The following is a 20,710-nucleotide window of genomic DNA, read 5'->3' on the forward strand; positions in this document are numbered from 1 at the left end:
GGTCTCACCGAAGGGCAGATTCCAGTTCAGGAGGCCTGGGCTGGGTCTGAAACTCTGTGGTCCTCACGAGGACCCAGGGCGTGCTGATGCGGCTGGTCTGGGGACCGCACGTTGAGTGGGTCCAGCCCACCCCCAGTGTTACCCCAACCCGGGTCTGTCCAGTCCCTGAGTGGAGAAAGTGGTATCCAAGAGAGGCCTGAAGCATGGATGAGACCTGACAGGCGGGTGTCGGGGAGGGAGGCAGGGGCCCGGCGTGTTATGTTCCTGGTGCCCAGAGCGGCACCCGGCCTGTAGAAAGTGCTCAGCAAATATCCGAGGGCGTTGTCCATCAGGGAAGAGCGTAAAAAGGCTTGGCAAGTCGGGGGGCGGGGGAGGTGCAGGTAGGGGTGGCAAACTGCAGAGTGAGATGGAGGAAAAGCCGGTGGTCAGGCGGCCCCGGTGCACGGCCTACAAGTTCACATAGAGACAGATGGCGATTCGCCGTGGCTCAGCGCTGAGCTTGGCTTTTACAGCTATGGCCGTGTCTCCTGCTGTGTACCGGGCACTGTGAGAGCAATACGCCCAACCCAGGCTCACTGCCTGCTCCCCAGTCACCTGCTTCGCTCCTCCACCCCCCACCCCCTTCCTCTGTTCATGGCTTCATCCTCTCCAGGTCTCTGGGCGTGTGATTTCTCTCTAAAAATCCCAGTGGCTTCCCATCACCCTTAGAATAAAACCCAGACTCCTCCTCAGGATCTATTCCCTCCTCCCTGCCTCCCTCTCTGACCCTGCCCTCCCCACTCCCCTGTTCCCTGGACTCCAGCCACACTCACCTTCAGCTCCTCTCACATGGCCACAGGCCCTTTGCACTTGTGATCTCCCTACCAGGAACACTGTTCCCTCTGGCTTCCTGACTGCTCTTCCTTTTCGCCTCTTCAAAGACCCGTCCTTGCCTACCCACTGAGCTATTCTCCCTTTGCTTCAGCCCCCGAGGCATGTGGCTGCCACGCTGCCCAGTTTTCTCTGAAATGGGCTCGTTTATGTACCTACTTTCAGCGTCTGTCACTCACTCCCCAGTGTGAACCCGATGAGTACAGGGAGGGTGTGCTCAGGGCTCTCTCTCCCCAGTGCCTAGAACAGGGCCTGACACCTAGTAGGTGCTCTATAAACATGCTGAATGAACGAAGGGATCCAGGCTAAGAAACAGCCGTCCCTGGACAGTGTGTTGGTTCCCACCCTAAGGCTTTTAGCACAGAACCACCTCTGTAGGCCAATTAGAAAATATTTTCACGGGGGCCTGAGTGCACTGGCGTGAAATGGCTGAGATGACGGGTGCCCTAACGTGGTGACCCCACTTTGTCCACATTTGGGCTTGCGTCGAAGGCCAGCTGGCCGAGGCCGACGCTCAGCAGACACAGTTAAGAGATAACCTTGGCTCAAATAATTACCGGGCCCTGCCCTAGAAACTGGATGGCAAAACCCCCCTCTCGAGGGTGCACTCGAACTCACTGACACAAGCCACTGAGAGGGTGTCTGAGGCTGTGCCCCAGACCAGGGAGCAGTGGCTCGGTGGTGAGCTGGCGATGTCTGCCGTGGCCTGGGAAGGAGGGGGAGGGCATCAGCTCTCAGGCCCAGGTCGGAGAGCGCTCACCTGAGGTGACGGCATTGTCCTTCCTCAGGTTCTCGCCCTCGTGCTTCAGGGATGTGATTTCTGAGTTCCTCTCGGACAGGGTCTGGCAGAGCACCTGGTTGTAGCCTTTCTGCAGGGCACTGATCTGTGGGAGGAGGCGACACACAGTCAGAGGGGGCTTGCCCAGGTCTGCTGGATCTGCTGGTACTTCTCCGCAGTTGGGCAACAGATTTGGACTGATCTCTGGTGGGGGTGTCGGGAAAGCCGTGCTTTGGACTTCGAACGGGAGAGGGCCTGTTCCTTCAGTGATCACCGTGTCCTATGTGACGAAAACGTGAACCTTATCTTTGTGCCCAGAAAGTGGCTCAGGAGCAGCTGTCACCGGGGATACCTGATCCCTCAGACACCCCGCGACCACCTTTGGACTCTCAGCCATAAACAGACCAAGTGTTGGTTCCAGATCGTCCGGCACTGACTGGATGGCAGAGCAAAGTTCGTGAAAGGGAAGCAGGTTACAACAGTAATTCACTCAAAAGATAACAACAGTAGCTCGTATCTCGTGGAACGCTCGGAGCTCACAAAGCCTTTTCACAGACAACACTTCGACAGCTCCTCACAGCGCCGCCGAAGGCCGAGGTTCCCGTCAATGCTCCCATTTTCTCCCAGTGAGCAGACAGAGTCTCGCAGAGATGAGGCCACCTGCTCGGGATCACATGGCTAGGCAGGAGCGGAGTTAGGATTCAACTAGTGTCTAGGCGCCCAGTTCTAGCTCTTTCCAGCTTGCTGGATGGCTCTAGGAACCAGCATAGAGCACAGCGTGGACCCGGGAGCCCTCAACTTCTGTTTACAGGCTGACGAATCCAGGGAGGACACCGGATTCTGTCTCACTGATTCACTCTGTACGTGGGGTGATGGCGGTCCCAACCGCACAGGATGGGTAAAGGGATTTTCATAAGTTAGGGCATGGACAAGTGCTCGGATCACGCCTGGCACACGGCATACGGGTAGGAGCCGTGACTACCCTCTGACCTCACCGGGTGTGTTTTACCTGCGGCTTCTCAAGTCTGTCGGGGGGGGGGGGGGGGGGGGAAGGTAGGTTGGCAGTATTTTCACGGGCATTTGTAAGCCCTGCCGCGGCTCACTTCAACGCCAGTGTGACCGTTAGGCAGAAGTGCCGTGATTCCTGTTAACACGCTTATCCTGCTGTAGGTGAAGCGTAAAAAATGATGGGGGGCGGGGGGTGGTGGGACGCACTCAGGTAATGCAAGTTGAGGGCGCAGGGGGGCCTTGCCACTAGGTGGCGCTCACAGTCCTCGTTCTGGGTTTCTGTCCCTGAGACTTGGCATTGTGACTGGTAAAATTAACAGGAGCATCAAGGCTTCACGAGTTTTCTGGCTCATTTCATGAACCATCATTATTCAGGTTCTATGACAATTGGGGCAGTTACACTTTCTTTTTCCCCGGGGTATCGGAGACACTGGAGAGGGGGCATTCGCTAGAAGGTGGCGGGGACACAGATGACTGTCCCCCGTGCTCCCCAAGGCTCTACTTTTGCATGTTTGTGCTTTTGAAACTCTGAGTGAAAACATTTCTTTCACCTCGTACTGTTCTCGGCAGGGCGGGGGGGATGTAACTTTCCCATAAAAGGTACTTGGAATAATTTTTAAGAGTGTTTTTCTAGCCCTCCTCAGCTCCATGCTTTTATTTGCATGACACCAGAGGCACAGCACAAAGAGACAAACTTCCAGAAGGGATGGGGAAACCACATGCCCTCCTGCCCAAAGATGCCAGTGCTCCTGCTTCTGACAGATACAATGGAATTCAAACTACGCATCAGGGTTTGTAGGAGTCCAGATTTCGAGAAAACTCCAGGCTCCAAACGTCTTTGTTTCTTTCCCTACCAAAATGAGTACCCATATTGTCTGTAACGGGCACACATCCCAAGAAGTTTCATGTCTGCTCTCCTGTGTAATAAGATGGGCAGTGAGTCATAAGAAAGCTAATAGTGTTAGGAGGAGAGCTTCGGGAGAGTAATTTGCCTGCTAATGAGCACAGGCGTTCAAGGGCACGCAGAGGCAAGTATTTTCTAGTGATACAGCAGTGGATGGGAGATCTTTCAGAGCAGGCCATGATGCACCCACTTTCGGGGGGACCAGGGAGCACCCAGCAATCCGAACAATAAACCGACCTGCCCATGCGGCTTCTACTTCTGGCTGAATGTTCTGCAGGTGGTAGAACATTTGAGAAACTACAACGTGAGCCGACAGAACTTGATTCGGGTTCGAACCCACCGAAGCCTCCAATTCAGATACGCCTTGTTACAAAATATTCTCTTTCGGTTACCAGTAAAGATCAAGGGGTGGGGGGCGGGGAAGCAACAGGATGATGGGTTGGTGTAATTCTTTCTAGACGCTTTCTTCGTGAGAAACTTGTTTCCAGATCTCACTAGCCACTTTGAACACACTCAGAGATAGGAGAGGATTACGTGATGTTATCTGTCAAATATGTTTGACTAAAAAAAAAAAAAATTGTATGGGAATTAATTCACCCCTTGTCCATGGATCTGGGCAAGACATGCCACCTGCACTCAGGAAATCTCTGAAATGGGAGAATAACTGAAAGGGAAATTACTCTGTCCAACAGCAAAATTGGGTTTAGATTAAGCAAAGAAGATGCTCATTCAGGAGTCGGCTACCCTGAAGACGGCCGTCAAGTAGGAAATCCTATAGAATCTGCTGCTTTCGTTGGTTTTCCTAAAACACGTCTGAGGAGTCATTTGTTCATTTAAATAAATTTAAATATATTTATTTATTTATGATTTATGTATTTATTTATTTATTTAGGATCCCTCTTGGGAACACAACCAAGGGAAGGCCGAGGTCATACCTGCCTCATTCTCTGCCAAATTCCCAGAGCCCAGAAGAGGGCAGGGCACAAGGCAGTCACCCAAAAAATCTTATGTGAGTGAATGGACGGGTGGATGATTGATGGAATGAATGAATGAATGAACAGACGGGGTCCTAACAGAGCCCTAGAAGGTAACTGGGCCCACTCTCTGCCCTCACGGAGCTTATAGTCTCCTGGTAGGATCTCCTAGGTTCACCACGCACGACCTCAGTCCTTTTCTAGGGCACCGTTTCTAGGATCGAGGCCACGCACCTTGAATTGGTCCCAGAGGGAAAGGCCATGAACAGGCAAGCAGAGAAAAGAGGCCCCAGGCATGAATAGTTCTAGTTCTAGGCAATATTATGCACGGAGACCACAATTCATCAGTGGCCAATTTTTTTTTTAATTTAAACCAACTTTATTGACACATAATTTATGTACCAGGTCAATGGCCAATTTTAAAGTACTTGAAGAAATCTGGGGGGGGGGGCGGGGGCGGGGCGGGGGGAACCTAGCTTGTCTCAAGAGAAAAGAATGTGACTATCCTGGACAGTGCGGAAATTCCGGGTGGAGAATTTCTGTCTGATGGCATTGCCTGCAAGTGAGCCAGCAAGTGCCTTCGGGGTTGGGCGAAGGCCTCGGTGTTTGGAAGACTGGGGATTCCTCCTCCTCCTCCTCCCCCTCCTCCTCCTCCTCCTCCTCCTCCCCCTTTCTAGCTGACTGCCCACAGCTCTTTCTGGCTGGGGCTGGGTGGATGTGAGGGCCAGTCACTGAAGCAAAAGATCTGGGTAGAAACAGGAAGCGCAGTGAAAGCGTGAGGTCTCCGAAGGGGCGGACCCGCATTCGGCACACACCCGCTGCTCCTTACTGGGCAAATGGAACAAGCACCCCGTGGTCTCTGAGCCGGCCTCAGTCTCCTCCTCCGTAGAATGGTACATGTCAGAGGACGGTGCGATTTAAATAAGCCAACGGATCTACGGCACTCATGCCGGGTGCCTGCACGCTACAGGCGCTTAACAAAGTTAACACGGTTCTACTGGGCTATGTGCGCCGGGCCCCCGATTCCTGGGATTCGTGCTCATAGCCACCACGCTAAGGGGACTACCCCTTTCGTGTCTATCCACGTGGCTCCCCTCGTGCTCCCCGGCTCTACCCAGGAGCTGTCGCCCTGTGTCCCCATTCTAAGGCCTTCACCAACTTGTCACTGAGTCCTACCTGGCTTTTCAAGCTCTCGATCTCTCTCTGTTTGGCATCGATGTCTTCATCCAAAACCTGGAAGTTCTGTGAGGTGCCCCTCTCCTTCTGCCTGGAGGAGGTTTTCTCCGACAGCCTCTGACTCAGGTTGGCCACTTGGCTCTGCAGGTTCGCTATCACGACGTCTTTGTATTTGGATTCAAGTTCAAAATCCGAGAGACGGCTGATTTCTTTCCCCAGCAGCAGAATGATTTCATCCTGGGTGGAGGCCAGATGGGGAGTTTACTAGGTGTGGGTCCGGGTGCAAGGCTGAGCCCATTTAAAAAAAAATGTAGGGGGGCGCCTGGGTGGCTCAGTCGGTTGAGCGTCCGACTTCGGCTCAGGTCATGACCTCACAGTTTGTGAGTTCGAGCCCCGCATCAGGCTCTGTGCTAACCGCTTGCTCAGAGCCTGGAGCCTGCTTCAGATTCTGTGTCTCCTTCTCTCTCTGCCCCTCCCCTGCTCACGCTTTGTCTCACTCTGTTTCTCAAAAATAAATCAATGTAAAAAAAAAAAAAATCTTTAAAAAAAAATGTAGGAAAAACGCGGCGTAATTCTTTTGGGAAGGTGAGGACAGGCGGGGAGGGAAAAAGCAGACTTTCAAAGTCATTCTCATAACGTGGAAAACCTCACAGAGACAAGAGTTTGGTGAAAATGATACACCTGTACACAGACTCCTGTAATAGATGTTTATACCTCACAGGCACTGAAAATTTCCTTTCTCATACAATTATACTTTCGTGTTGAGAACCAGCACCCCACACGGGAGCTTTTGTTGCTAGAGACTTTAGTTCTAATATTTTTGTTTACAATATTCAGCCTAGCACGGTGGGGACCTAGGAAAGGTCGTTAGGAAAATGACATTCTATTTGACCACACGCTGCCTATAATGAGGGCTATTTTTTAACTTAAAAAATTGAATACGTCCTGAAATATTTCTTTCTCCTCTCCTCCCTTCTGGTACATCCTGCCTCTTTGCGTTATTCACGGAGAAATGTACTCCAGGTAACCGAGCCTGTAAAGTAAACGAGACAGGAGTGGTGATTTATCTGTGTGGGCTCGTGTAAACTTGGGGTCGGTAAACTTTGAAACAACTGCCAGCTGACTTTACCCCCAGGTGTAATTGCCCCAGTTCTCCACGTCTCCGAAAGAGAAGACTCTGCAGCCAAAGAATGTGTTAGGCTTTTCCCCCAAAGGAAAAGAAAATAAGCCCCAAACTTCTCACCAGAAGTCATCAAGACAGCGTCAGAAAATCTGAAAAACAAGTCCTCCGGTGTATTTGCAAATGGAGCTGCAGAATTTCTGCTTTTAAATAGGCCCTGCTCTTCCCGCCATTTTCCATTGGTCGGAAGAGGGGAAACGGCTTTTTTGTAGGCCAGCTCATTTCCTGGGGACCTCGCTACCCAGTCAGCCTCACGCCCTGCCAGCTCCCTGGCCCAAGGAAGGACAGGGTTTCCGACTTGAGGAAGCCTCTCTGACATTGCCAGTTGCTGCCAAGGGCCTTTCTCTGAATCCCTGCAAATGGTTGCAGCGAAGTTTCAAGGGATGGCATGAAACACCTGGGCAGCCGCGTCTGTTCCACCCAATTAAGGTCAGCCGGGCGCTTATCGTTTATGCAACAAACATTTATTGAGCAGCTACTACGCACCAGGCCCTGTGCTGGGCTCTGGAGCACCAAGAAGCCTGCAGGGTGTGGCGTACACATGCAGCCTCTGCCTTTCTTTGAGAACAAGACCCCCCCTCCCCCGGTGAGAGCCGCCCCCCCCCCCTTCCTTGAGAAAACACGCCCCCTTCCCTGTGGTCTTGGTAGGGCCGTCAATCATGTGCCCGGCTCCTTCCTGTCCCGCCTCCCATGTGCACGTGACCCAAGCTGGCCAATCAGGGCTTTCTCAGAGACTTGGCGCATCTGTTACCGAGGGAGAGCATCTTGCCTCCTCTTGGATCACGAGCTTTAAACTTAGAGGCTTGTTTGCCTGAGTTGGTCTTTTCCAACACATGAAGCCAGCGTGCCGTTAGAAAGCCAAACTCCGAGGGAAACAGAAGGGAGAGATCAGTAGTAGGGAATGTTCTGGTGATCTTACTTAAGCTCCTGTACATCTAGCCATGCCTGAAACTGGTAGGCTTTTAAGTTTTCAAGAAGATGAGGCAATAAATGCTTTTTGTTTTGTTTTGTTTTGTTTTGGTTGCTTCAGCTGATTTGTTTATTGGCACTTTCATTTGAAGGAGTTCTGGGAAGTCAGGGCGTAAATGGCTTATAAATAGAAAACATTATAAATCTGGTTGCATAATATTTCCAGCGTAAAACTGGGATGGATTGAAAACCGGCTACAGATGCTTTGCAGCTTCTGCCAGCAAAGCAGCAGAATCTACTGCCCCGAATGAGGGCTGGGCCCGTGTCTTGCTTTGACCAAGGGAATGTGGCCGAAAAGATGGAGAGCGATCTTCAGGCAAGTTCTTAAAAGGCCGTAGAGCTTCTGCTCCGGCCCTCCGGGAAGCCCGGGGCTGCCGTGCTGTAAAGGAGTCCCGGATACTAAACCATGTGCAGAGAGATGCCCAGCCTGCCAGGCATGCTGGCTGAGGTCCCGGACGTGGAGAAGAGGCCATCCCAGACCACTGGCTGGGCCAAGGGCTGGCTGACTACAGTGGCATGAGCGAAGCCAGGGGACACCAGCCGAAGAACATTCCAGGTCAACCTGTAGATGCTGGGAAGTAACAAACTGCTGGTTTTTTCTGGTGTGTGTGTGCGCGTGCGTGTGTGTGTGTGGCGGGGGGAGGGGCGGTTTGAGTAGGCTCCACACCCAACATGGCGCTTGAACTCACGACCCTGAGATCAAGGGTCTCAGGGAGACCAGCCCAGGAGCCCAATACATTACTGTTTTAAGCCACTAAGTTTTGTTGTGGCTTGTACACAGCAATAGAGAATTGGTGACAGCATCTGAGCCTGGCTTCTTGCCTCTCTGCAACGCTTCCAAAGTCTGGTCCCCGGACACCTGCCACTTGACGTCACAGATTCCCATGCCTAACCAGGACCCCAAGTGGTTCTGTTCCTCACAAACTTGGAAAATTGCTGCAGGCTCAGGCCCGGGAAAGCAAGATAATGCAGGACTGCCTCTTTCAGGATAATTTCAGGGTTATGTCTATGCAGGGAGACATCAACCTGGCTCCTTCCCAGGGTGGCTTGAATTCACCGGTTCTGGCCCGCATTCCCATTTCATTCTAAACCTCTCTGGTTCTTCAGCCAACCCGTCTTCGCTCAGGCCTGGGCAGCAGTGCTCACGCCTTCCCGCCGGGAGACGTGTGCTCCCCACCCGTGTCCCACCACTCGTGGCTGACCAAGCAGCTACCGTGTGGGAGTCAGGAGTACCAGCTTCCAGGTTAACCCGACCTGGGGTTGAATCCCAGCTCTGCCCCTCACACGGTGTGACCTTGGGCAAGTGACTTAACCTCTCTGAGCTTCAGCTCCCCCATCGGTAAAGTGAGGGGGGTGCAATCTCTTTTGAAGACGGTGAAGATTCATGAGCTAACTGAACGTCAGGTGCACAGGACCCCTCACCTTATCCTGCTGGTCTGAGTCCTGGTCCGCATAAATCTCCCCGGAAGGTCCTGCCTCGGGAATCCCTTCGGCCACTGACGGTTCCGACAGTTCCACAGCGTTGGTCCACACTAACACACAAGATCAACAGAGAGCGTTACCTTAACATGGTGAGGGTCCCTAAGGTCTGGGAGGCTATTTTCAGACTAACCTCATAGTCTTTTCCCCCGTTACTAGAAAATTACAAAGCGACGCGTACGCTCACTGAGCAACGGCGAACACGCGTTGACAGGAGTATGAGAAAGGGACAGAGCTGCCTCATCCCAGGTCGCGGTGTTAACCAGGCCGGTTGGCTTTGGTGTGTCTCTTTCTAGGCTTTCCGCTAAGCCACGTAGGAGCCGATGACCTGGGGCAGGCCATTTACTCTCGCCAAGCCTTGGTTATATCACTTACATGTTAGTCTCTGTTATAAAGGGCACTCTGAGGATTAAATGAAGTAATGATGTACAGCAGGGGCTGGCAAACCACGGACCTAGGGACAAACTGGCCATCCAGCTGTTTTTGTAAATAAAGTTTTATTGAAACAACAGCTGCAGTCATTCACTTATATACTGTCTATGGCAGCTTTCCAGCCACGAAGGCAGAGTGGAGTAGCTGTGACAGAAACCATAGAGCCCACAAAGTCTCAAATATTAACAGAAAAAGTTTCTCATTACAGAGAAAGTTTCCTACCCCTGAGCATTACCTTAACATTCAGCACTAAATGCCAGCTATTTTTTATTGCAATTATATCTTTAAAAGAATGGATTTCTATTGCAGAGATTTTTATCTAGCTCATTTTTTCACCTTACAATGAACAAAAACATCTTCCCACGTCACTATCTATAGCTATGACACATTCCTTTTTCTTTTTTTTAACGTAACTAGGAGTTTGTGCCTTTTAATTCCCTTATACTGTGTTTTTTTAATTATATTTTTAAATGTTTATTTATTTATTTTTTTGAGAGAGAGAGTGTGAGCGCCAGCAAGGGAGGTGCAGAGAGAGAGAGAGGGGACAGTGGATCCGAAGCTGGCTCCCACTGACAACAGCCAGCCCGAGTTGGGGCTTGAACTCACAACCCATGAGATCATGACCCGAGCCAAAGTCAGATGCTCAACTGCCTGAGCCACTCAGGCACTCCTATACTATGTTCTTTTTAATGGTGGCATTGTAGTCCATTATACAAGTGTGCCAAACATATTTTTTTAACCAGGATCCATTTTATAGATGTTTAGGTTTTCCTGATTTTTCCTTATCCCCCGCCCCCCAATATTACAAGGGTTTTTCATGACTTTCTGGAGTCCTGGCATCATTATGTGTGGAGGTCCCACTCTGCACACAATCCACTCACACGAACACCGATTAAATTTTTTTTCAGCGTAGAAACTTTTGAAAAGACTTCTGGATTTCTGCTTTTGAGATCATTTGGCTTTAAGTGGTGTTTTAAATCTCCACCTGACTGACTTCTGGGCAATCGCCGCACATTCTTGGCTTCTCGTGAGGTGAGAAATTGAACCAATTGTTTCCAAAGGTCACGAAACGTTAATGAATGTTAACACTGACAATGAAGGAAGTACACACCGTCATGTTTGTGGGCATTTTATTTAATCATTCATTCGCTTTGATTCTGCATTTTGTATTCATGCATTTCAGGGCCAGTGATTTTCTGCCCCACCCAGGTCTTGAACGTGTCTGTGGACTCCAGAAGCACGAGTGGACATAGTCAAAGGCCCAGAGGAGCACATGGCCTTGTGCGTTGGATGAGCGGCTGCGGCCACAGTATCCCTCGCCGCGCAGAAGGAAAGGGGCCTGGGCTCCTGCACCAGAACGGGCTGGGATCCCAGCGATGTCCTCGTTCTACCTTGGGGCAGGCTGGATTTCTTATCTGTTCCTTACAGGCAACAAAACAAATTGGCCAAGCAAAACTCTTCCAAGAGGGAAGGAGCCTTCTTTCTCAGTTGTGCCCAAGCTGGTCTCCCTGTGGAGGCAAACCTTTCCGAAGTCAGACGCCTCCTGGTGTAGCTGGACCTTGGGTCACGTCCCGTCCCGGGGTAACACCGGCCACCGCTTCCCGTGCTCTTTTTACAGGGTCTCCACGTTCCTCCTCTGGGAGCTCACTCTTCAGCCACGCCGACCCGACTCCCTGCACTCCAGCCTCGGCACTCACCTTCCACCTGGAATGCTGTTCCCTCGCCTTTGCACTTCGGGGTAAAGGTCGCCTACCTTTCTGGGGATACCCTCCTGATCCCCCAACTAAGTCGGGTCCTTGTAGTTATGAGCTCACAGGGTACCGGGCACCTCGGCTGTCGGGTGTTGTCGCGGTTACCATTTGATAGACGTTGTTCTGTGATCCTCTCGCTAACGTCCGTCTCCCCGACTGAATGGTAAGTTCCGTGAGGTTGGGGACCATGTCTGAGTCTGTGCCCCTTGAGATGAACTTACTGCTGCCATCTGACAGATGTGTAAACGGGCACAGAGAGGGAAATCCTCTGCCCAAGCTCACAGGGCTTGAAGGAGGCCGAGCTCCCGTGCGAACCCGCGCCTGTCTCAATTCTGTTGTGCACTTACGGACCGGGAAGGCGTTGCAGGGTAACAAGAGCTCAGGGCCCAGCCCGCTCATAACCAAGAACTGACAGCGGGCTTGTTGCCTTCTGCGGCACCAGTGCTTTGCCTACGAAAACGCTAGAGCTGACAAAAACGCAGTGAGGCAGGTGCTGCTTCAGCCCCCCCCCCCCCCGGGTTGAGAAGCCCAGGTGCAGAGAGACGGAGGCCACGCATCCGGCAAGGGGGCAGTCGGGTCCGACCCCGCCGGTCTGGTTCCAGGACCAGCACACTGCGGAGTGGCGAACGTGGGAACGAGGCTGTGAACGAGGAGCTTGGGAGCTGGTTCACCGTGACAGACCCCGTCAACGAGGAGCCCTTCCGCACGTTGTCTCCTTGGCAAGTGACTGCCAAGGACTGGATTGGAGGAGTCACAAGACGGAGGTTTAGCAGCTGCCTGATGAAACCGGTAAAGAGACCAGCTGCCCTGGTTGCCCAGGGGCTGCGGGGCTTCCTGGGACGGCGGGACTTTCAGCACCAAGGCCGGGAAAGACCCAGACAAACCGGGACGAGTTGGTCTCCCTGGAAAGAGTCGAGAAAAGCAAGCTCCCCACCCACTTACTTGGTTTCCTGTCACCATGGTGGGGGCCTGCCGCTCTGTGGACAGGGAGGGGGCCCTGCTGGGTGCTCTGGGCTCACCCCGCTCCCGGGAACGTGCCTCCCACGTCCCGTCAGCATTCCGCGTGGGGGGCGCAGGCCCCGCGCCCAGGGCCCAAAGCACCAAGATGGCGGCTCCTTGTCTCTGTCAGGCACTTCCGGCTTCCTCCCTGGGGAACTCCGCGAGGCCCTGCCGCGACGGGCTGGGGGAGGGGCGCGTGCCCAACACAATAAGGGGCAAGAGAAGGGCTTGGGGGGGAACGCCGCTCGCTGGTTCCAGCAGCTGCCTGTTCTCCGCCCCCCAACATCCCCCAACCAAGTTCACGATTAGAAAATTTGTGTTCAAAGCTCACTCCCCCCCACCCCACCCTCTTGGGCCCTGAGCCGTTGGATCCTAACTTAACTGTCTAGTGCAGTGCTGTCTGATAGAAAAATAATGCGAGCTATACATATAAGGCAATTTAAAATTTTCTGGTATTAATTCCATTAGAAGGGTAAAACGATAAAATTAATTTTGATAACAGATTTAACCCCGTACGTTAGAAAAAAGCCCACTATCATTTCAACACATAATCAAGACCAAAAAGATAGAGACATTTTCCACTCTGTTTCTTTGGGGCACTATGTCTTTGAAATCCAGTGCATCTTAACTTGGAAGCTAAATTTTCAATGGGAAGACTTGATCTGTATTTGGGCTTCACAAAAACTTGCAGTTGAAGCAGATTTGCATACTCAGGATGTTCCAGGCGTACTTAAAACCTTCCAAAAACTGAATCAGGTGTCGGTTTTGAAATTTAAATTAGTGGAAATTAAACATATACTTCCTCAGTCACATTAGCCACGTTAGCTCAATCCACGTGTGGCTGGTGGCTATCACATCTGAAAGCACTTGACTGGAACATTCTCCCTTTTGTTCTCCTACTTCACTTGATCTCTCCTTTCCTGCCAACATCTATAACTGGGTTTTTTTTTTTTAAAGGAATACAGGAGAAGTGAGACACACACACACACACACACACACACACACACACACACACACACTAATTCTACGGCAAAGGCTTTGAGTATAACATCCAGCCGGATTCTGGAGACCCCTGTGTCACATTACTGATGGTCACAAGGCCTGTGGCTTAGTTTTTCAATATTCAGCAGACTCTCTGTTTGATGCTATATATGTGCAAGTTGTTTACTTTTCAGCCTAGGGGCAGTCAGTTGCCCCAGTCAGGAGTCCCCACGCTTGGGGTGGCTGGGCAGCATTACACTGCACAGGCCACAGTCCAGAGGCAGGCGACACCGGAGGCTTTCCTAATTAGCAAACCAGAGGCCAGAAATAGGTTTTTAGTTGGTAAAAAGGGTGGCCTATTACCCTTGTATGCTTTATGTTAGAAACAGGCTCCCAAAGGGCAGATGCAGGAAGGTATGCCTGCCGGTCGGCTGAAGTACTGGGGAGCCCTGTCCTTGTGCCCCCACTCAGGGAGGGTCCCGTGTCCAGTCCTGGTTTAGATCTCTGCTGTCTAATGCCCTCTCTGGGAGTAACTCCGGATGCCTCTGTGCCCCTGTCATGGCGGCCTTGAATGAGCTTTTCTACTAGGTGATGGTCGGAGCCCTTAAAGGACAGAGTCCAGACTTCATCAAACCTACAGAATAGGCTGAATGATGTTTGACATCCCTTTGCTATGTTTACTAGAAGTCTGCATGGGGTAGAATTTATCTGAGACTTGCTTTCCTTGCACCCAGGCAGGGAGGTGCTGGAGTGGTTTCCTGTCACCTGTCTCAAATGTCTTTACTGGCTCCTAATACCTATCGAGGAGAGACCCCAAGGGCCATGTACGACCCAACTGGTTTAACTCAGTTCAAAACAAACCCTCTAGTTGCTGGATCATTTGGAGGTCCCAGTGGGGAGAACCCCAAAGGAGGGATGGGATGGCTGGGACAGTGGGATGGCAGGGATGGGGGAACAGAGACACTTTAAGAAGTTTTAAGCGGTGGCTATTTGCCAAATGGGAGAGAAGTTGCTTCAATATTTTCACAGCCATCTGGCTCTCCTGGTGCTTGTCAGATAATTATCAGTCCTCACCAGGGACAGCATGTGGGTGCCTTAATTATCAGCGTGTGGGTGTCTTTAGGATTTGGACTGGGTGCTTTTCGTTGTGTGGTGGCCAGCCTCCAAGATGGCGCCAATGGTTCTTATCTCCTGGTATTCACATCTTTGGATTGTCCTCTCCAATAGTGGATGGACTTTGCAATGATCAGCGCAGCCGCCATAACAAAAGAGCACAGACTGGGCAGCTTAAACAGTGGAATTATATTTCTCATAGTCTGGAGGCTGAAGTCCAAGATCAAGGTGGCATCAGGGTTGGTTTCTCCTGAGGCCTCTCTTCTTGTCTTGTAGATGGCTACCTTCATTCTGTGTCTTCACATGGCCTTTCCTCCATGTGCAGGCATCCCTGGTGTCTCTCTCTCTCTCTCCTCTTATAAGGATCCCTTATAAGAAGTTTTAGAACACATTGCCTGTGGTGATGCGGAAAGCAGAAGATGTTCCTAGTGCTGGAAGGTGCCACCTGCCCTCTTCCTGGCACTTACCATGAACTGCAGGAGGGGAGAGAGGCCAACAGGGGGACTGTTGAACCACAAGGAGCTGGGACTTGATAGGACTTGAAAATTCCCTCCCTCTCCAGATGGCAAATGAAATGTGAGATGTGGGTTGGGCAAAGACCAAATCAAGGGCACTCTCAGGAGAGCACGCTCCAAAGATGAAGCTGAGTGTAAGACTGTAATATCCTTTGTCAAGAAAGCGGAGAGATCCAAGCTGGTGTGTCAGGGAATGATTCGGGAAAAACCCAGGGCTTCTAAGAAGGGCTGTCCCTCCCATTCTCGGCAGAAGCCCAAGGCAGAGGAGGGTTTGTGTCAAGAAGGCTTTTGCCTACTAGGGTGAACCCCAAGAAGGAACGCTACCAGTGTGGACTGACGGAGATGGAGACCCACAAAAGCAAGAGAAGCCTATGACCCCCACGCATCTATAGGCAGGTAGCAGACTATAAAATTGCACAGCTGCAAATGTGATACCTCTCATGGAAAAGGCAGGAGGACTCAGAGGGCCAAACCAAGGAACCAGAGGGCAGAGGCAAGAGCCATGAAGGGTCATTTCTGGGCAAGAATAGGTCTAAGTCCTAATAAAGGAACTTCCAACTTTTTCCTGGCTGGATTTCAGAATTGCTTTGGGCCAAGGACTCCTGTGTGTTTCTTGTTTTTCCCCTTTTGAAAAGAAGGCATGTCCATAAACTCTGTCCCACCAGACTACGTTGGGTGTACGAGGGACAGACAACCCATGTCTTCAGTTCACAGTCTTCAGATTGCTGGCAATGGTATGTAAGAACCTGAGCTTAAGGAGCTACACCCAGTGAGCTCCGTCTGTACCTGGACTTGATTTAGATGATGAGCTTCTGGAATTTCGACTGATGCTGGAATGGGATGAGACCCTGGGTGGGGGGGAGCGCTTGGGAGAGGGTGAGGGAGTTGTGCAAGTGAGAGGTGGTGAATCATTGAGGACCAGAGGACAGACTGTGGTAGCCAGTCTCCAAGACAGGGCTGCCAGGAGGTCTCACCTCCTGGTATTCAGGGCCATGGGGAGTCTTATCCACACTAGACAGAGCTGACCTGTGTAACCAGCAGGGTATTGCAAAAATGACACAGCGGCTTCCGAGGCTTGGTCCTAAGAGATGTTGTGGTTTCCATCTTGCTCTCTTGGGCCACCTTTTCAGGAAGAGCCAACTGCCATTTCAGGAGGACATTCCAGCAGTTCTCTGGATAGGTCCGTGTGGTGAGGAACTGGGGCCTCCTGCCAATAGCTATGTGAGTGCGCCATCCTGGAAGCAGATTCTCCAGCCCCAGTCAAACCTTCAGATGACTGCAGCCCTGGCTGACAGCTTACCTGCAGTCTTATGAGAGACCCTGAGCTACAGCCACCCTGCTAAGCTGCTCCCAAAGTCCTGACCCACAAAAAGAGTATCAGATAAAAAACCCACGTCTGGGTTTTTTGTTTTTGTTTTAGTTTGGGTTTTTTTGTTTTGTTTTATTTTGCTTTAGGCCACTACAGTGTTTTGTTTCTGTTTTTTTGGTTTTTTTTTTGAGAGAGAGCGAGAGAGCATGTGTGCAAGCAGGGGAGGGGTAGAGGGAGAGGGAGGGAGAGAATCTTAAGCAGGCTCCACGCTCAGCGTAGAGCCCAACATGGGGCTCGATCTCACGACTGTGAGATCATGACCTGAGCCGAAATCGAGAATCAGAGGCTTAACCAATTGAACCACCCAGGCAGCCCCTTGGGCCATTAAGTTTTGGGAGAATCTGTCATGTAGCAATTGATAACATATACACCGCATGTTAATTTTACATCAAAAAGACAGACACTGTTGAATTCTGATTAATGGTGTATATACTAAAATATTTAGGAAGAAGGCTACAGACGTGTGAAATTTATTTTGAAATGCATCAAAGATGGATTAATGAATGAATAGAGGGATGGATAGACAGATATGCAGTAGAGAGTATAGCAAAATGTTAATGGTGGAATTAGGTGGGAGGGTCTCTGTAAAATTCTTTTTACTTTGCAGTATGTTTGAAAATTTTCATATTAAAATGAAAGGGGGAAATGGCTGAGTAATTTCTCAACTTCATTTGATGTTGATGGTCCACAAGGGTTCATTTGATGATGATAATGATGATGATAGTGGTGAATATAACTGCATTTCATTTACTCCTCAGTTTGTATATTTCACAACAATAACTATTATTTGAATGGCTGAGGGAGGTGATCAGGTGAATGGTCGTGAGTGACACCAGGCGAGGGTGTGGAGCCACAGAGAGACCTGGGGACCCAGAGGACAGAGAATGGGATCTTCACATCACAGGCATGGAGGAAACCGGGGTCATGCCAAGGACTAAGTCAAGTCAAGCTGGCTACTCTGCCGGAGAGGCCAAGAGGATAGTGACAGATAGGAAGTCCCCTCCCCAAATGTCATGAAGCCTTCAGGGGAAGAGGGTGAGGGAAGGAAACTGTGAAGATTGGTCCCCAAAGTGACCAGGCTGTGAATGATAGTCACCGAGCTAACTAGCCTTAATCGGACTGAAAAATGTTAGATCAGACTAGATTGAATATGTCACGTCTGGGATGTAATTTTCCTCAATGAGCCTCAGCCTCCTGTCATCTGTGAAATGGTAATAAAATATTTAAAAGCTCCTAAGGCTATTGTGGGTGAGGGGCATTTCGGCTGCCCATATTTCTGCACATCTGAGTCAAAGTTGTAAGTTTACAGCCTGCTATGTATTCAGATACACATACACACACACACACACACACACACACACACACACACACACACACATAGACTGACACACACCCATGCCCGCATGCTCGCCACGGGGGTACCGATGTGTGCATTTGTGCAGAGCACAAAGTCTGGAGGGTCAGGCCCCAGAAAGTCAACAGGGGGTGCTGGGTGGTGAGGGTGACAAAGGATCTTTAACTGTTTTCTTACTTTCTGTTTATCCCCGAGGTTTCCATAATTGACTATGTTCTACTTTCAGAATCGGAAAAAATAAGCAAAAACCGAGACCCACCCGCGTGGCTATAAGGCCATCCCCAAAACCACCACTGGAAGCGCGAGCGAATACCTTGCTTGATGATGGGAGGCCTGTGGATGCCATCCATCACAAAGGAGAACATCTTCCCTCCGGCGCTCATGGGCCGCTTGTGACAGGCAGGAGGGACCATGGTGGGCCTGGGAACCCCCTGGGACCAGCTCCTCTGCACTGTTGCTGGCCGGATCCCCAGGGGGAAGGGCATCTGCAGAGGTGGGGGGGACTGTTGCGACTGCTGTGTGGCCGCAGGTGGCTGTGGTCTTGGCCAAGGTACCGAGCCACTCATCCATGGGGAGGAGACCTGCAGGGGCAGAGAAGAGAGTCAGAGGAGGTTCCGATCAGCTGGGGGTGGTCTCCACCTTTGTCCCAGCCATATAATTGCTGCCCTAGGGCTCAGCTTCTAAGTCACTTCCCCAAGGAAGCACCCCCCCGCCCCCCGCCAGACCATCCCCAAGTTTGGGATGGCAGGCCCCACTGTGGGTCACATTGCACCATCACACCACCAGTTCCTGGGGACAGCCTTCATGCGGCCGAAAGGGTCACAGGCATCACCCTGTTTGATACACCCAACACTCTGTCACGAGACTGAGGCTGAGCGAGACCTTGTGACTTTCCAAGATCCTAGATTTGCTGGTGAGCCTCTGAGCTGGTAGAACGTCACCTCCAAGAGGATAAGGGCTGTCTATCTTGCTCACCCCTGTGTCCTCAGCACCTAGAATAATGCCTGGCACATACAGAGCAGGCCCTCCAATACTGCTTGAAAGAATGAATGAACAAATCCCTGAGATTCACACCGGGCTCTTCAGGACCCCCAGCCTGCCTTCCATCCACACTCTGCATCTGTTGGGCACTTCTAATGCCATCTGCCCCTCTGAAGCCAAGAGCTCTGGGATGGCAGGGACCTCGCCTGTCTCATTAACCTTTGATCCTCAACATGTACCACACCCGACTCTTGGGAAATGCTCCATAAACGTCTACCAAGGGATTGTTTCATCATCTGACCCTTGGAAGAGGCCTGCGGCTACTTTATATGGGAAGCACACCCAACCCCATCTAATCGTGGACAGACACGTGCTGAGGGATGCTGACACCTGGCTTCTGCCTGGGTTTAACGCTTCAGTGGTGGTTTCTCCCTGGGCCTAGTGGTTCAACCGTAACATTGGGGTGTGCCATCATTTATTGTTCCTTCCTTATCTATTTCTCACGATAGTCCTGCCAAGCAGAACTCCTATATTACAAAACGACTCCTATATTACAAACGAGGCATGGTGAGGTTAATGAATTTACCCAGGCTCAGGTAGTGGTGGGGAGGGAGTTGGGAATGAGGTCTGATGACCCCTGTCTCTGTCTCACCTCCCCCACTCCAATTCTCTTGGCAGAAAAAAACACACTGAGTTCAAAGGTTTGCCACTATGTAGGGCCACACATCTATTCCCCCCTGCCTGGGGCTCATGTGTCTCCTGTAGACGGGAGAGAATATGAACTCAGAGACACATAGTGAGAGAGAGAGAGACACTTCCAAATATGAGCACCTACTCATAGAATTTCCTACAGCTTCAGTTAGATTTAAGAGGAAGATTCTCCATTCATTCAGGCTCTAGACTTTCCCCAGCAAGTCAAAGATCCTGTGCGTTCTCTCTGAAGACGTTTTCTTGGAGTCCGTGAGGACAGCGTTCGGGGATATCAAGCTCCAAGCTCCAACTGCCTGGGGACATCTGGCCCATCATTCATAATGACACTGGCCCACTTTAAACCTGCTTCAGGAACGGACTTGGCAGTGTTCCAGGGCTCTGTTTCTTCCGCGCACTTTTCCAGTTTCTCTCCAGTGTCAACATCTCAGCCTCTCCACCTGTGCTTTCTTCCTTTCGTTATTCCCCAGGGCCACGGTGTCCCGCTCCTGCCCTGCACTAAGTTCCCCATCCATCCTGTCTCCTCCCCACCTCGGAGGGTCTGTCTTGCCTCAATTATTCCTATATAACATTTTCCCACCAGTTAAATAAATATTCACTGGCCCATGGGCCAAAGGTGAGAAGGGGTAAATTCTAATGTGCTAAAAAACAAATCTGGAGGTTGCTGGGAGGCGTGGGAGAACTCCCCTTTTGTGCTGGGATCCGCAGGTCATACGCTCACCGCTAACTAACGGCAAGGGTGCCAGCGGGAGTGAGCCCGTCCGGCACGTCCAATACCATCCACTTCCCCAGGGGGCAGCCCAGACCCCACTCAGGTCTTTTGGAGCGTCTGGGGAATCCCCCGCCCAATCGCTGAGCAGCTTGTGGGTGGGGCTAAGCACTCAGCCAATCACATTCCCCGGCCTCAGTGATTGGCTCAGTGGTGAGGCGTGTGATCCAATCAGAGCCGAAGGGACCCAGGGAGCCCGTGGCCGGACCCCAGGGTCTGGAGTGGTCTGCGGACTTGACAATGTAGCCTGCCTGAGGGAGCGGAGCCGAGGCGTGGAGAGCTAGAAGCCGCTGTTGCTTTAATCGTGGTAAATCACACGTAATGCCACATTTGCATCTTAACCGTTTTTAAGCGTACGGGTCGGGAGTGCCAAGGACACTCACGTGGCTGGGAGACACAT

At 51.3% G+C, this 20,710-nt stretch overlaps 1 protein-coding gene across 7 annotated transcripts in view; it reads right to left on the reverse strand.

Moving 5' to 3' along the window:
* FHAD1 (forkhead associated phosphopeptide binding domain 1) overlaps positions 1–20,710 on the reverse strand; it is a 122,969-nt gene that overhangs the window by 72,269 nt on the left and 29,990 nt on the right. For 5 of the 7 annotated variants that reach the window (XR_013557706.2, XM_078452362.2, XM_078452360.2 and 2 more), the window contains exons 4-7: positions 18,166–18,433; positions 9,282–9,391; positions 5,711–5,947; positions 1,631–1,754 (exon numbers count right to left, since the gene is read on the reverse strand). Coding sequence is in view for 6 of the 7 variants with exons in the window: in XM_078452362.2 (XP_078308488.2) it covers positions 1,631–1,754; positions 5,711–5,947; positions 9,282–9,391; positions 18,166–18,433 (739 nt within the window). In the remaining variant the exon portion in view is untranslated. Of the gene's footprint in view, positions 1–1,630; positions 1,755–5,710; positions 5,948–9,281; positions 9,392–12,463; positions 12,594–18,165; positions 18,434–20,710 lie in introns of those variants that run through there. The other 2 variants (XM_078452364.2, XM_078452363.2) reach the window with 2 other exon arrangements.

Source organism: Panthera onca, chromosome C1 (assembly GCF_046562875.1).
Source record: "Panthera onca isolate mPanOnc1 chromosome C1, mPanOnc1 haplotype 2, whole genome shotgun sequence".
NCBI lineage: Eukaryota > Metazoa > Chordata > Mammalia > Carnivora > Felidae > Panthera > Panthera onca.